Source organism: Lagopus leucura, unplaced genomic scaffold (genome assembly GCF_019238085.1).
Source record: "Lagopus leucura isolate 7727_CA_CO unplaced genomic scaffold, USGS_WTPT01 Super-Scaffold_100018, whole genome shotgun sequence".
NCBI classification, from domain to species: Eukaryota; Metazoa; Chordata; class Aves; order Galliformes; family Phasianidae; genus Lagopus; species Lagopus leucura.
In genome coordinates, this window is record NW_024962272.1 from 10,144,270 (window position 1) to 10,158,344 (window position 14,075).

Genomic DNA, 14,075 nt, shown 5'->3' on the forward strand with positions numbered 1-14,075 from the left:
CTTGTCCCCACTTTTGTATGTTTGCTCCAGTAGATCTGTCTGTCCCAGAAGAAAGAAGTTAGCAAGATAAACACGGCTTGAAGATGATGTCTGTGATGATGTCACTTGAAACACATTTCCTATACCTGCATATTTTCACTGTAAAGCATTCTCCAAATCCAAAAGCCATAAATACTGAAACAACTCCAGCAGCAGACTCACTTGTAGGAAACATAACAGCAATTGTCCAGATCTATAATAAAAATTACTGTTATATTTTCAGTCTGTTGAACAACCTTTTTTGTAGTGTGTTTTGTTACTGTTCCTCATACCACTTATGTTGTTATGACTATTTAAGAAGTTTCACGGGAACTTATGGACATGGGATTCAAGCCAGATTTCCTGCCTGTTAATCACTACCGAGTGACATTTTCCTGAAAAAGTCTGCTGAACAAAAAAGCAACTAATCTTTTGGTAGGTACATTGAAAGGTGTAGCAGTGGTATTAAGTTTTCAATACAGTAGGCAGTTTGTGCTGGTCTTTTGTTTGTTTGGTTGTGGGTTTTTTTGTTTTTTTGTTTTTTTTTTTTTTTCCTGCAGTATTTATTTTGTGCAACTTCTGTAACAACAGCAAAGAAAAAATTGAAAGCCATCCACATACGCCCTTCCACCTTTAGGAATATCAGACATGTTTTGTTGTATTGCTTATTTTAAGCTAGAAATGAAGAAATTGAGACTATGCTATCTGAAACAAAGTCTTCTGAGACACTGTTAAGAAATCTGAGAATTTAAAAGATTAAAATTGCTAATTTTCTTACTTCATTATTTGAGACATATGATAGAAGCATAGATATACGCTTCAGTTTACTGTCAAAACATTATTAAAAAAATCAGTGTACATTTTAATGTCAAGAAATGTGTACTTAAATGTTTGTAACTGCACATGACTTAATACAGTACACTCAGTTCTGCAAAGACAGGCAATTTTGAAATTTGCTTATGAATACTTTCATTAAAAACTAATGCTTTTCTATTTTTCGTAAACTACTCTGAAATTGAAGAGGCAGAAGATAACTTCACAACTTGTAGTTAAAATAAGAAACAACAGAAACACAGTAACATTTACCTAAACAGAAAACAATCTATAAGACACCATTTCCTAACAAACTCCTAACAGGAGAGATCACCATCACCTATGATCTTTAAACTCCGCAGATCCCATATATTGCAGACTAACATCTGTTCTGTGACAGGACACTTCACTTCTAATACCATTAGTTACATTTTACAACTGCCTTCACCTTTTCTGCTAACAAATCATTCAAAGAGTCCAGATTACTACAGTGAGGGACAACACATTTCAGTCTCTCTAGCTGTATCTGACATGATAAAGCCAACAGCACTTTCTAAGAATTAAACTGCTAGACTTAAAACTTGTTTCTTTCTACACTAAATTAAAATAATCCCAAGTGCTTACTTAGCTGTCCTTTTTTTAGTATTAAGATAGATTTAAAGACTTCAAAATTCCACAAGCAGACATTCAAAACAACTCAACTTCAGCAATTCTTAGTTAGAGGAAACAGAATTCTTACACTAAGAGGAGAGCATTTCTACTGTAGCCCCAATCTACAGTAGCTTCCCAGAATGTGAGAAATTGGATATAAGAGGCACTTTACCTTCATTTCTTTAGGACCAGCTGCATCAGTATCAACAAGCTGTAGTTTCCTATACTAAACAAGAACTAAAGTGCTAAAAATATGCTGTTACTCAAGCTTTGAGATATTCTCTCCAGAGATAGGATTTCCTGATATGATATTCAAATTAATAGGAAGTACTCTTCCTGTGTTTTCTAGACTGCTAGACTAACGGGTTTGTTTTCAGTGGACTTTAAAAAAAAAAAAAAGGAAAAAAAAAAAGAAAAAAAGGAACAGATTACCTAACTGATTGGTGGTCACTACTTTATAGTAACACAGTGTACAAAGTATATGTGCATCATCTTCTCTAGCCTAGCGTCACATAGTAGCAAGTTTCATTTCTCTTGTATTTCCAGAAGGAATTTTTAAAGAAACTCCTCAAGACCATGTCATTTGGTGACTTTTACTTTACATCTAGACCTATTCAAAACTGATAGAAATGCTTGTGAAGGAGCTAAGCACAAAGATGGATTTTCACTTAAGGGGAAGTCATTTATATGCAGAAAGTGAACAATTTTAATTAGACAGATTTGGACACATGTAGAACACGTACAGCTACGGAAATACTCACTCCAACCATACAGAACACTCTATATAAACTGAACACTCTAAATTGGAACATTAAGTATAGAACACGTACTCCGAAGTCTTTTGTTTTTCCTTATTTTCTACTAACCTATGATTAGGACTACCAGACACACAGCAAAGTGACAACCAATATCAGTTTTTTAAAGAAAAAAAATACCTGTGTTCACAATGAACAAACTTTTCAAGTCAGAATACTAGGAAAGTAGGCATACTGCATACAGCAAAAGCATGCACTCAAGTTATAATTCGCACTAAAATGCAGTTTTCTTTTTAATACTAGTTACTCAATTGATTTTGGTTTCTGAAAGATGAGGGAAAGCCAGACAGCTGCAGCACACAGTCAAACTAGGAAGTTCAACAGTCTGTTTCACTATTTTGGACAATTTTCTACAATGTGCTCAAAACACTAACTCCTATTAAAGACAGTTAACAATATGGATTTTGGCAAACTGGATTCTTCTAGTTTTCCACTGCATAACTCCACACCCCTTCAACATTCTGGGGTTAATTCAACATTCTGTCACCAATAAAAAGGATAACCAGACACGACTGGCAGATGCAAATGGAGAAACTAAGCTTTTTTTTTTTTTACCTGATAATGAGTTTTAAGTGTTCTATTTCTAAACTTGCTGCCTTGATACGTATAGAGCAGTTAAATTATAATAATTAAACTTCATATACATAGACAAAAGATTTTTGTATTAACACAAATATATTTATATTTCATCATGTATTCCCTGTTCAACAGCAGCTGGATATGAAGCAGTGTAATCCATGTATTCAAGTAAATATTAAACATTTAACTCTCCTTCATGGAATGCTTTAGATATTTTATGTATCTTTCTTTTAAAATGCAAATATTAAATTTAAAAAAAAAAAAAAGATTAAAAAGAAGTCAGGCTAGTCAAAGATAAACCTTACAACATTTCAAATGCAGTTTGTCCTTTTAAATTTCAATAGTATCATCAGTATCAGAAGAATCTGTTTTAAGATCTCGTGTAAAAATTTTTTGAAAACATGCCCAAAGCCAGTTATCTCCATCTATTTTTCCACGTGTCATATTAATGGCAGTTAATTAGTCATATTAGTCATATTAATTAGGCAGTGCTGGTGCGGACCAGAGAAATTAACTGTGCTCTGGCCACAGCATGCACTGGAAAGAAAAGAAGTGATAAACTCTAAAGAAACACCACTGAAACTCTTCCTGTAGTGAACCCCCCAAAACATCTTTTTAAGAGTGGCTCTCATGGAGCCAGCAGCAACTCTGTGTTGTCAGAACAGCACACAGAATGGACAACTAAAGATAAGACTGAAGGATGACCCCTTTTTCATAGCTTTGAGTATAATTTGTATGTGACACGCAGTTTTTGAAGACTTTCACTATATTCACAGAAATAAAAAGAGGAAAAACTTGAGCTATGGAAATAAACAAAAATCTCACCTTATTATGTTCATACTTGTATGGAATTTTGAGAGTATCCATGGCTCTGATCATGGCCTGCATTGCTGTAAATATATTCTGGTACACCAGTTTTGTAAAGCCTCTTTTGTCTTCATCAGAATAACCTGATCCATGAATGATTCTCATCTGCTTGATAAACGTGCTTTTGCCACTCTCTCCTGTACCTGTAAGAGAAGTAAGAAGGATATACTTTAGTTACAGGACTCTAACATGACTTTTCAGCACAAAGCTGACACCTTATTCAGCACAGGGTGAACAGGGTGAAGCGCTGCTTCTACAGTATCTACAAAGACCAGCTGAATACCAAACAGCAGTATCAGAAACGAGGAAACTATACTAAAACTTGAATTTGGAAGATATGATAAAATAGGGTGACTTAACAACTAAACTGGTAACTAAAACAAAACTTCATATAAATATACTGATCTATTATTTAAAAACATATGAGTTTCAGCTTTTCAAGAAATAGTTTAAAAAATAACTAACTTCAGAGAATTACTATGAGATTTGTTATCACAAAAATTCACAAAGTTACAAAAAAAATTATCGTGTTTAGCCAACTTGCAGGACACTACGATAAACAGCAGTGTAAAAGCAACAGATAAGTTAATTTTAAAATAATAATAATAACAATAATGTACTACAGTAAGCACTGTCCTGCAAACTTCAAACTCAGAAATATATGAAATCGACCTTAATTAAAATTTGGCTCATATTCATACAGAGAAATTCATAAATTTCTCAGATTTCTTTCTGTTTTTTTGTTTTTTTGTTGTTGTTTTTTTTTTTGTTTGTTTGTTTAATTTCAGACAAAGCACAAGTGAACATTCCTTAGTATTTGTCTATTTGAAGTTAAGATCTCTTTGTTGGAAATTTCATGCAGGATATCGCACTCTTTTTTTCCCCTTTCAATGAGCTCATCCTCCGTGATTAGAAGAGCTTATCTAAATTATGTTTGCTTAAAAGGAGGAGTTGAAATTTAAAATTAACAGTTGCACAGCCATGTGAACCTTACATTCACTGAGATAGCCAGCCCAGATACTCAGAAACCCAACACATTCACCAGGCTGCATTGCTTTTCAGCCTTCCAGCTTGGGTTTCATTTTAATCATTTCTCTAAAGGTTTTGTGTCTCATACTACAATATTCGCATCCCATGACAAAGGCAATCTGATACATTACATGATATTTTAAGTGTCTTACCAGAGAACTGTGTTTCACGGCAGTGTAACGCACAACTAAACATGATGCTGCACTGGCAACCCTTAAGCATGCATGCACACTGCATGACTTCAAAGCTCTAAACACATGCATTATTGTGAAACCTTCAGCACCACTACTCTTAACCACAGAACAAACCTCCACCCCAAGTGTTCCTTATACACACATTCCCAAGCTGCAAGCAGAGTGCTATATCCTGACCTATTTTACACCCACCGCGGAGACAAGTGACTGTCACTGTAAAGAAAAAGCACACGCTCCGAAATTGAAAAGTGAGATCAAGCCTGCTAATACACACAGCCTTTACTAGCACTCAGATAACACTGTGGTCAATACAGTTTAGGACAACTGGGAGAGTCCTTGGGAGACAGTCTTGAAGGGCAAGGAGTCCAGCAGGGTTAGATACTGCTCAAGAGGAAATTTTAAAGGCATGGAAACAGGCCATCTCCATATGCAGTAAGAAAAGTCAGTTGGGAAGAATGGCCTGGCTGAGGGGGGAGCTTTTGCTCAGACTCCAAGAAAAAATAAGAGAGCTTATAACACTGGAATGTATAAGGATGTTGCTAGGATAAGCAGAGAGAAAATTAGAAAGGTTGCCCAGCAAGAAGTTCATATCATCACCAGACTTTGTGTAACTTTATCTTATAAAAGACATCAAAACTGTTTTTACAAACACATACAGAGTAAGAGAAGGACCAAGGATAATCTCCATTCTTCATTGGATGTGGTAGGGAACCTTGCCTCTGAAGGTGAGATGGACATACTCAATGCCTTTTTTACATCTGTCTTTAATAGTCACATAAGTTTTCTTCAGGATACTCTACCCCCCGAGCTGGAAGACCAGCATGGGAAGCAGAATAAACCCTCCATAATTCAGAAGGAAACAGCAACCTGTTGTTTTTCCTGGACTGCCAGAAGTCCATGAGGCTGGATGGAATCCACCCAAAGGTATTGAGCAAGCTGGTGGGGGTGATTGTTAAGCTATTTTCCACCATTTATCAGCAGTCCTGGTGAACTGGGGAAGTTCCAGACAACTGAAGATTTGCTAATGTGACAATCGTTTACAAGAAGGGTTGGAAAGAAGATCTGGAGATCTGTCAGCCTGACTTCGGTATTGAGCAAAGTTATGGAGCAGATCATCCAGAGGAAGATCACATGGCACGTACAGGATAACGGGATGAGGCCTAACCAGCATGGGCTCATGCAAGGCAGCTACTGCTTGACCAACCTCATCTCCTTCTATGACCAGATGATCCACCTGAGGATGAGGGAAAGGCTGGGGATGTAGTTTACCTAGACTTCAGCAAAGCCTCTGACACTCTCTACTCCAGTATTCTCCTGGAGGAGCTGGCAGTCCATTCCTTGGAAAAGTACACATTTTGCTGGTACATTTTGCTTTACAGTGAAAAAACTGGCTGCATGGCCAGGCAGTGAGTGGTGGTGAATGGAATTAAATGCAGTTCGTGATCAGTCATGAGTGGTGTTCCCCAGGGATCATTACTGTCCTCTTCAATACTTCACTGATGACCTGGATGAGGGCATTGAGTGCACCCTCAGTAAGTTTGCAGATGACACCAAGTCAGTAGAAACTGTTGATCTGCCTGAGGGATCTGACAGGCTGGATAGCTGGGCTGAGGCCAGTGGGATGAAGTTCAACAAGACCAAGTGCTGAGTACTGTACTTTGGTCACAAACCCAAGCAATACTACAAGCCTAGGGCAGAGCAGCTGAAAAGCTGCAGTAAGGAAAAAGATCTGGGGATATTAGTCAACTGCCAGCTGAATGTGAGTCACCAAAAGGCCAATGGCATTCTGGCTTGTGTAAGAAATAGTGCAGTTAGCAGGACTAAGGACGTGACTGACTGTCCCTCTGTATCATCACTTGCACTGGTGAGGCCGCACCTCAAGTTCTGTGTTCAGTTTTTGGCCCCTCACTACAAGAAGACACTGAGGGCCCAGAGTACATCCAAAGAAGGGCAAAAAAAGCCAGCGAGGGTCTGGAGAACAAATCTTACGAGGAGCAGCTGAGGAAACTTGGATTGTGTAGTATGAAGGAGGCTCAGGAGATACCTGATTGCTCTCTACAAATACCTGAAAGGAAGCTGTGGTGAGGTGGGGGGGACGGGTGGTTCAGTCTCTTCTCTGAAGTAACTAGAGATAGGACGTGAGGGAATAGCCTCAAGTTGCATGAAGGGAGGTTCAGACTGGGTATTAGGAAAAATTTCAGAAAGAGTGGTGAGGTACTGAACCAGACTGCACAGGGAGGTGATTAAATCACCTTGGAGGTGATTTAATCCTTGGAGGTGTCTAAAAAAAATTTGTAGATGTGGCACACAGGCACATGGTTTAGCAGGCATAGTAGCAAAGTCAGACCTCAGGATCTCAGAGGTCTTATCCAACCTTAGTAATTCTAAGAGTCCAGCAACAAAGGCTTTGACCATCTTCAGGGGACCGCATAGCCCTGGCAGAACTCTCCCCATGCAAGCTGGTAAATTATAGATGACTGAAAACTGAGAGGAATGAGAAGTCAGAGGGTCATCCTAAGGGACCTCAAAAAGCCAGAGAAATGGGCTGACAGGAGCTCCACAAAGTTCAATGAGGAAAAGCATGTGAAGTCATGAAGCATGCAGACAGGAGCAAGCCCAGACACACAAACATGCTGAAGCCACCCAGCTGGAAAGCAGCTTTGTAGAAAAGACTATGGGGAGCCAGTTTGAAAACAAGCAAACACTGTACCCTTGTCCATAAAGAAGCTATGAGTATTCTTGACTGTATTACTCAGGATAACAGCAGCAGGTTGGAGGATGTGATCCTTTTCCTCTTTTCAGCATGTGAGGCCACAACTGGAGTACTACATTCGGCTCTGGGCTCCCCAGTCAGAGACATGTGACATACTGGAAGGGGTCTAACCTAGGGCAACCAGGAAGACAAAGAGACCAGAGAACCCCTCTTATGAAGAGAAGCTGAGAGAGCTGGACCTGTTAATCCTGGGAGAAGCAATCTTATCATTCTCCTAAGTTGGTCTCCCTCCTGAATATAAACTCCATTTAAGTACTGGGAAGCTGCAATAATGTCTCCCTAAAGCATTCTCTTTTCCAGGCTGAATCAATCATAGAATCACAAGGTTGGAAAGAACCTACAAGATCACCTAGTCCAACAAGCCCAATTCCCTCAACCTTTCTTCGTAGAAGAGGTGCTCCAACCCTGTGATCACATCTGTGGCCTCACTGTGATCCTGCTCCAACAGCTCCACATCTTTCTTGTGCTGGGAGACCCTGGCCTGGACATAGTAGTATTTCAGATGAGACGTCACAGAAGCATAGCAGAGCAGGACAGCAGGACATTCCAGTCCCTTGTTTTGCTGGCCACTTCTGTGTCGGTGCAGCCCAGGATACACCTTCACTTTCCAGATTGCAAGTGGACGCTGCCAGCTTACATCAACCTTCTCATCCAACAGAATGCACAGGCTACACTCTGAAGACATTACTTTTTCTATTCTTCTGACACATATACATAGGAACATGACTCTGTTTCATAAGTGACATAAAATGCCATATCACACATTTTAAAATATTTTGGTACAACCTTCTAGCTTTTCTGAGAAACGTCATACTTTTAATATAAAAGTCTGTTTGACTTAAACCTATAAAGCACAGAACTGTGAGTGATATGCCCTTCCACCATAATGAACTCTTACACAAATTCTGCCCTAATGGATAAGAAAACTACTTGCATCAAGCATTTCTGAATCAACAGAATACAAAGGCAGCTGTCATTTTTGGTCCAGACACTTCCCTGTAGGAGCACCCAGATTCCTTTCAAATCCTCAAATGCAAATTCAGCATTGAGATAGGAAGAAAATGCTTCCATTACTACTGCCTTAAGAGACAAAGTATCTTATTCTTATAATTATTTATCAGGAGTGCAGTATCACATGCAAACAGGAAGAAAAAATGTTGGTAAAGCCATCCGCAGCACATTGTGGAAGACAGTATTTCAGATTATGCACAACTTAAAACATCTACCAAAAAACCTAGGTCAGATGCAACCTATCCTTTTACGTGGTTGTTCAGTTGTGTGGTATTGTACTAGGTTTGTCAGCTGAACACCAGAAATACACTACCCTTGGAGACCTAAAGATTCATCGGTGTGTATATATTTTATATATTTTATACATGTATATGTATGAGAAAAATATTTATTATGTGTAGTGTATAAACACACACAGCCACAAAACAGACTTGCTCTGGTTTATATCTTCTACCTATATCAATATATAAACACATTCACAAGTGTGAATTCTTTTTCAATAAATAAATAGGCAAACCACTATCCATATGAAAATAAAAATCTGTTTTTTTGAGGATAGTTGAAAAAAATACCTTCAACTTTGTCCTTCTTCAGGTCAGTGCTCAAATTGTCCTGTGACCTCCAACAAACTAATCTTTTGATTAAGTAACAATGAGAACATTTCTAGTGCTCAACTGCACAGCATGTTGCATACGCAGGGGCAACAGGTGGAAAGGAGCCCTGCTGAAATAGGAAATCATGGAAAATTTCTTGCCGAGAATACATTGAAATAGGATTAAAGCATAAATGATAGAAAACAATAAAAATTTCAGGAATTTCTCAAAAGTGAAGACATTCATTTTCAATACACACGAACTGACAAAACTTGATAGTTTCTTTCACATGGTCACAATCAAGGAAAAGAAAGTTGTCTTTTATTCTTTTAAGATTGTCGTTGACAAGAAAAGCACACAAAGAAATGTCAGGCACAGCTTTCTTTTAAAAAAGAATTGAGTCAAGTCTCTCTGTAAAGCAGTCCTATATATAAGAAAACTGCTTAATAGTGATAAAACATCATTTACTTTTATGTCTACAGAGATTTGCTCAGACATTTCACTCAAGCCAAAATAACTGGGGAAAAAAACAAGCAAGACAACCACCAGGGAAACAGAGAAAAATCGGGATTAATGAATTACCAGAGTTAGTTAAGCAAAAACTGCAATCACTACAGCATTATTCCTTGTGAAGAGAGGGTATCACTGTTACAGCACTATAGTCAAATCTAGATTTTAATTTTTTAATATATTTTTAGTCTTTTAAAATCTCATTATCTATACAACGAGAAGATCAAAGAAGTGTCTGATTACACATGAACTGTGTTTTCTACAGCTTCATCTACTACAGAGAAAATTGAGAGCACATGCCTAAAATCTTACTTTTTGCTATACAAAACAACACAGATAATAGGCTAATCATCTCCATGATACACTGCAGCTCTGTACCATAAAACAAAGTCTCTTTAGTTGGTCTGTTTTGCTTGGTGAAAAACAGAAAACTTAAAAGTGGTTTCAAAAAAGACACATATGCCTAGATAATGTGCTTTACTGCTTCTGCTGTCTACCGTCACCTGAGCTGATACAGTTCTAGATGAAATAAGGAGACAAAAGATAAATGGCAACAAAGAAGAACACCAGAATAGCACAAAGTGGAAAAACTACACTGAGGTCAATTTCCTGCTGATGCTATTGCACATTTAAACTAATCAAGGCTTGGATCAATTCTCTGAAGCTAGTCTTAAAAACAGCTGAAAGCCACACAACATATATGAAACTTCAAAATGAGTAAGTAAGAAATCTTAAAGAAAAAAAAAAAAAAAAAAAAAAAAAAAAACCTGCATCCCTTAAAAAGGATAACTCTCCTCCCAAAACATGACTTAATATAACTCCTATGTGGCACTTTGCAGAGAAATCTATGGAAAAAAAAAAAAAAACAAAACAACCAAAACAGAGTAAGTATCTTAAACAGTTATCAATACCCACTCAAACACAGCAGAGAGGATTATCAAAACTTAGGAACTGTGAAAGTTTAGCATGTTACAGCCTGGCAAATCTCTAAACACCTCCCAGAAGCTTTTTTCTTTGAACAATAATAGCAACAAGTACTACTGAATCATCACGGATTCTTAAAACCAGAGATCTACCAGACTCTCAGCAGTATTTTATCCAAAAGCAAAACCAGGAAGGAAGTCAAGTCACTTAAATGCAGCAGTAACCCCTTACACACACACTGTGCACAAGTTACTACATGACTGCTGTTTTTCCTAATGCACACTAAACGACAAAATGTTGAAAAACAGTGTTCTTTACCCTGCTAGACTTCCTGAAAAAACATACAGCACATTCAATTTTTAATAAGCGGCAATGCATCTCCCAGCAGAATGGCTTTAAAATTTACGTGGTGGCTGCCAAGGAGGAATCAGGAGAATAATTTAAAAATAACTCAAACTACAAGGGTAGGCAGGCAAACTTTTCTTACATATGGGTACACAAAATATACATGTATACTTGTTTTCCCATTTCTCTGCATTGTAAGTTACATAAATCTGAAGTACAATATTTTGTGGGATCATATACAAGCCTGTTATTAAACTAAAACCACAACGATGCCATTCTCAAAGCAAAATCCACCCTGGTATCCTGGCACCTATTAAGTGAACAAATGCTGCTAACCAAAAACTGATCCAGTTTATTCCTAAATTTGAGCTTTAGTAGGGAAAAAAAAAACCAACATTTTATTGGTTGAAATGTTATATAAAAATTAGATAGGTCTAGAGGGGAGAAAAGAGATTCTTAATATGTAATAAAGTAAAAAGTCATTGAAACCTGCCACCTTACTAGTCACCATGAAACGTTTACTAACTTGTACTACTAAAGTGTCACTGAATTCACAACACAAACACTCACAGAAGACTGTCTTTTACCTTAGGACTCCATGACAAAAATGAGCCCAGAGGAACTTGGGAAGTGCAGATTCTCAGGTGGGAATGGAACCACCATCCCAAGCAGTCTGGACCCACCATGGCACTTCTATCTGCTGACTAGTTTTCAACTTGAGGTACTACTATAACTACACAGTCTCATCATATTTACTCAGAAGAAAACAAACTGTAGCAAGCTGTCTTCCAAATACAAAGAGAAGTATAAAAATCAAACTCATCAGATATTAACTAGTAAATTAGCATACTTACTGCTTAAGTAAATTCATTTCTTTAACTCCTTTGTGGAGTAAGAACTAAAACAATAACAGAGATGTGTGAAATTCAAGAAGAAAAATGTTTGACTTCAACTGTAAAGTTGTATTTCACTTGGAAGGGAGCTTTATGTCCTCTCTGCTACTACTAATTCAGCCGAAGAGAAAAAAAACAAATATTACTTCTTTTGTTTCTGTTCCAGTGGTGGAATGCAAAAGGATCACATTTCTGCTGAAACCAAGTAACGTCCTACATGAAAACACAAAAACCATGCAGAATCCAGGCTCTGAGTGGGCCTGGCTCTCTAGGTGCCAAAATATCACAAAACTTAAGACAGACTGCAAGAGGTCACCCCTGGAGCTCCGCAGGGCAGCTGAACCCATCCCATTGCCAGGACCAGGCTGTCGGGTTGCAGCTGAGCTCTGTGAAGCACCCTCCTAGCCTGCAAGCCCTGGAACTGAGCCACAGCCACTCTTCTCAGCTGCTGAAGGAAGAGGGTGCTGAGCAAACAGAAGGCTGTGCCCAGCTGACTGTGAAGTGTCACAGGTTCCTTGTGCTGAAGCTCTACTAACAGATGCATACTTCTGTGACTGCACAGACTCCAATGTCAAATGAGACTGTGACTGAAGACAATGCAGCTGTCTTCTAGCACTCCTGTCCAGCTGAGTTTGGCCCTTTTGTCCATTGCTAGAAAAAAAAAAATCACTCTACAACACACTGCATCTCCTTCATACCAGTACTCTTAAAAGATAATAAAGCATCACTCTATGCCTTCAACAATTTTATATATTTATAAATTAATTTTGAGAACTGACCATTTCCATCCTAGTTACAAAACGGATATAAAACCTGAAATAATTAAAATGAAAAGCTGTCCAGAGAAAAAAATAAAATTGCTATGAGAAAAATATTAAGATTCCTGAATATAAAAAATATTTCTATTTTCTACAAAATGAACAGTAGGACCACAGTATCTTTCTTCTGTGGCTACCAAACTCATTGACTGATTCAATGGATTACATCTCACTAGAGACACTTGATCTTAGGAAGCAATTTCAGTTATGTTTCAGATACAAAAAAGAAACAGGCTAAGGCAAGAAAGTAGTTTCAAGGCAAGAATACAAAACCAAAGACAAGCTAAGTTCTCCTGATGTATCTTCCTGCAACAGTAGAACAAGGGTTTTTATGATAAAAAGAGTACAATTGACTACAAAGGGCTAAGCCAGAAGAGAAACTTGAGTGAATTTTGTAATTTGATACACTACAAGTTTAAACTAAAACCCATTAATAAAAAAGCTGGGAGAGCTGTCATATTGCTCTACTGATACTGACAAAAACCTGGTATGTACTCATCCTTCTATTAGTTTGATCACAATCCACCATTTGCATACTCCATCTGGTTTCAAAAAAGAAAGCACATCATCATTTGGCTGCTCACTAAATTACCCACTTTGTATCATCTTAGTAATTTAGAAACACACAGTAAAGATGACTACCCATGTTCTCTGAAAGAAAACAAAATATTATTTTATGAATGACTCATGTACCAACAACAAAAAAGGCTGGCAAGATAAGTAAAGACTCTTTCCAAAGAAACAACTGACAGAATTTTAAGAACACAGCTTAGAATGTGAAGAATCATACTGAATAACCATGTCAAACATCAACATCAATCCACAGTGAATTGGTTCAAAAATAGTCCTGAATATCTTAAATGCTTACAAAACAAAAAAAAAAAAAATACACAAATGTTACCCATTACAGAAGATCAGTAAAATTACCACACATTATAAAAATTGTATATGTATCAGCTATCTTATACATAATTACCTCACTGGTAAATGACAGACAAAAACCTAATGAGCAGAGTGCTGCACTTGGGTCGGGGCAATCCCAGGTATTTATACAAACTGGGGTAAGATCTCCTTGAGAGCAGCCCAGCAGAGAAGGACCTGAGGGTCCTGGTGGACGAGAAGGTGGACATGAGCCAGCAGTGTGCGCTTGCAGCCTGGAAGACTAGCAGTATTCTGTACTGCATTGAAAAAGGGTTGCCCGGCAGGGAGAGGGAGGCTCTCCCTACTCTACTCAGCTCTTGT

At 37.8% G+C, this 14,075-nt stretch overlaps 1 protein-coding gene across 2 annotated transcripts in view; it reads right to left on the minus strand.

Moving 5' to 3' along the window:
* The window catches only part of LOC122183488 (guanine nucleotide-binding protein G(q) subunit alpha), a 112,466-nt gene that overhangs the window by 62,529 nt on the left and 35,862 nt on the right, over window positions 1–14,075 (minus strand). For both annotated transcript variants that reach the window (XM_042877469.1, XM_042877470.1), the window contains exon 2: window positions 3,702–3,886. In XM_042877469.1, the coding sequence (XP_042733403.1) occupies window positions 3,702–3,886 (185 nt within the window). The remainder of the gene's footprint in view (window positions 1–3,701; window positions 3,887–14,075) is intronic.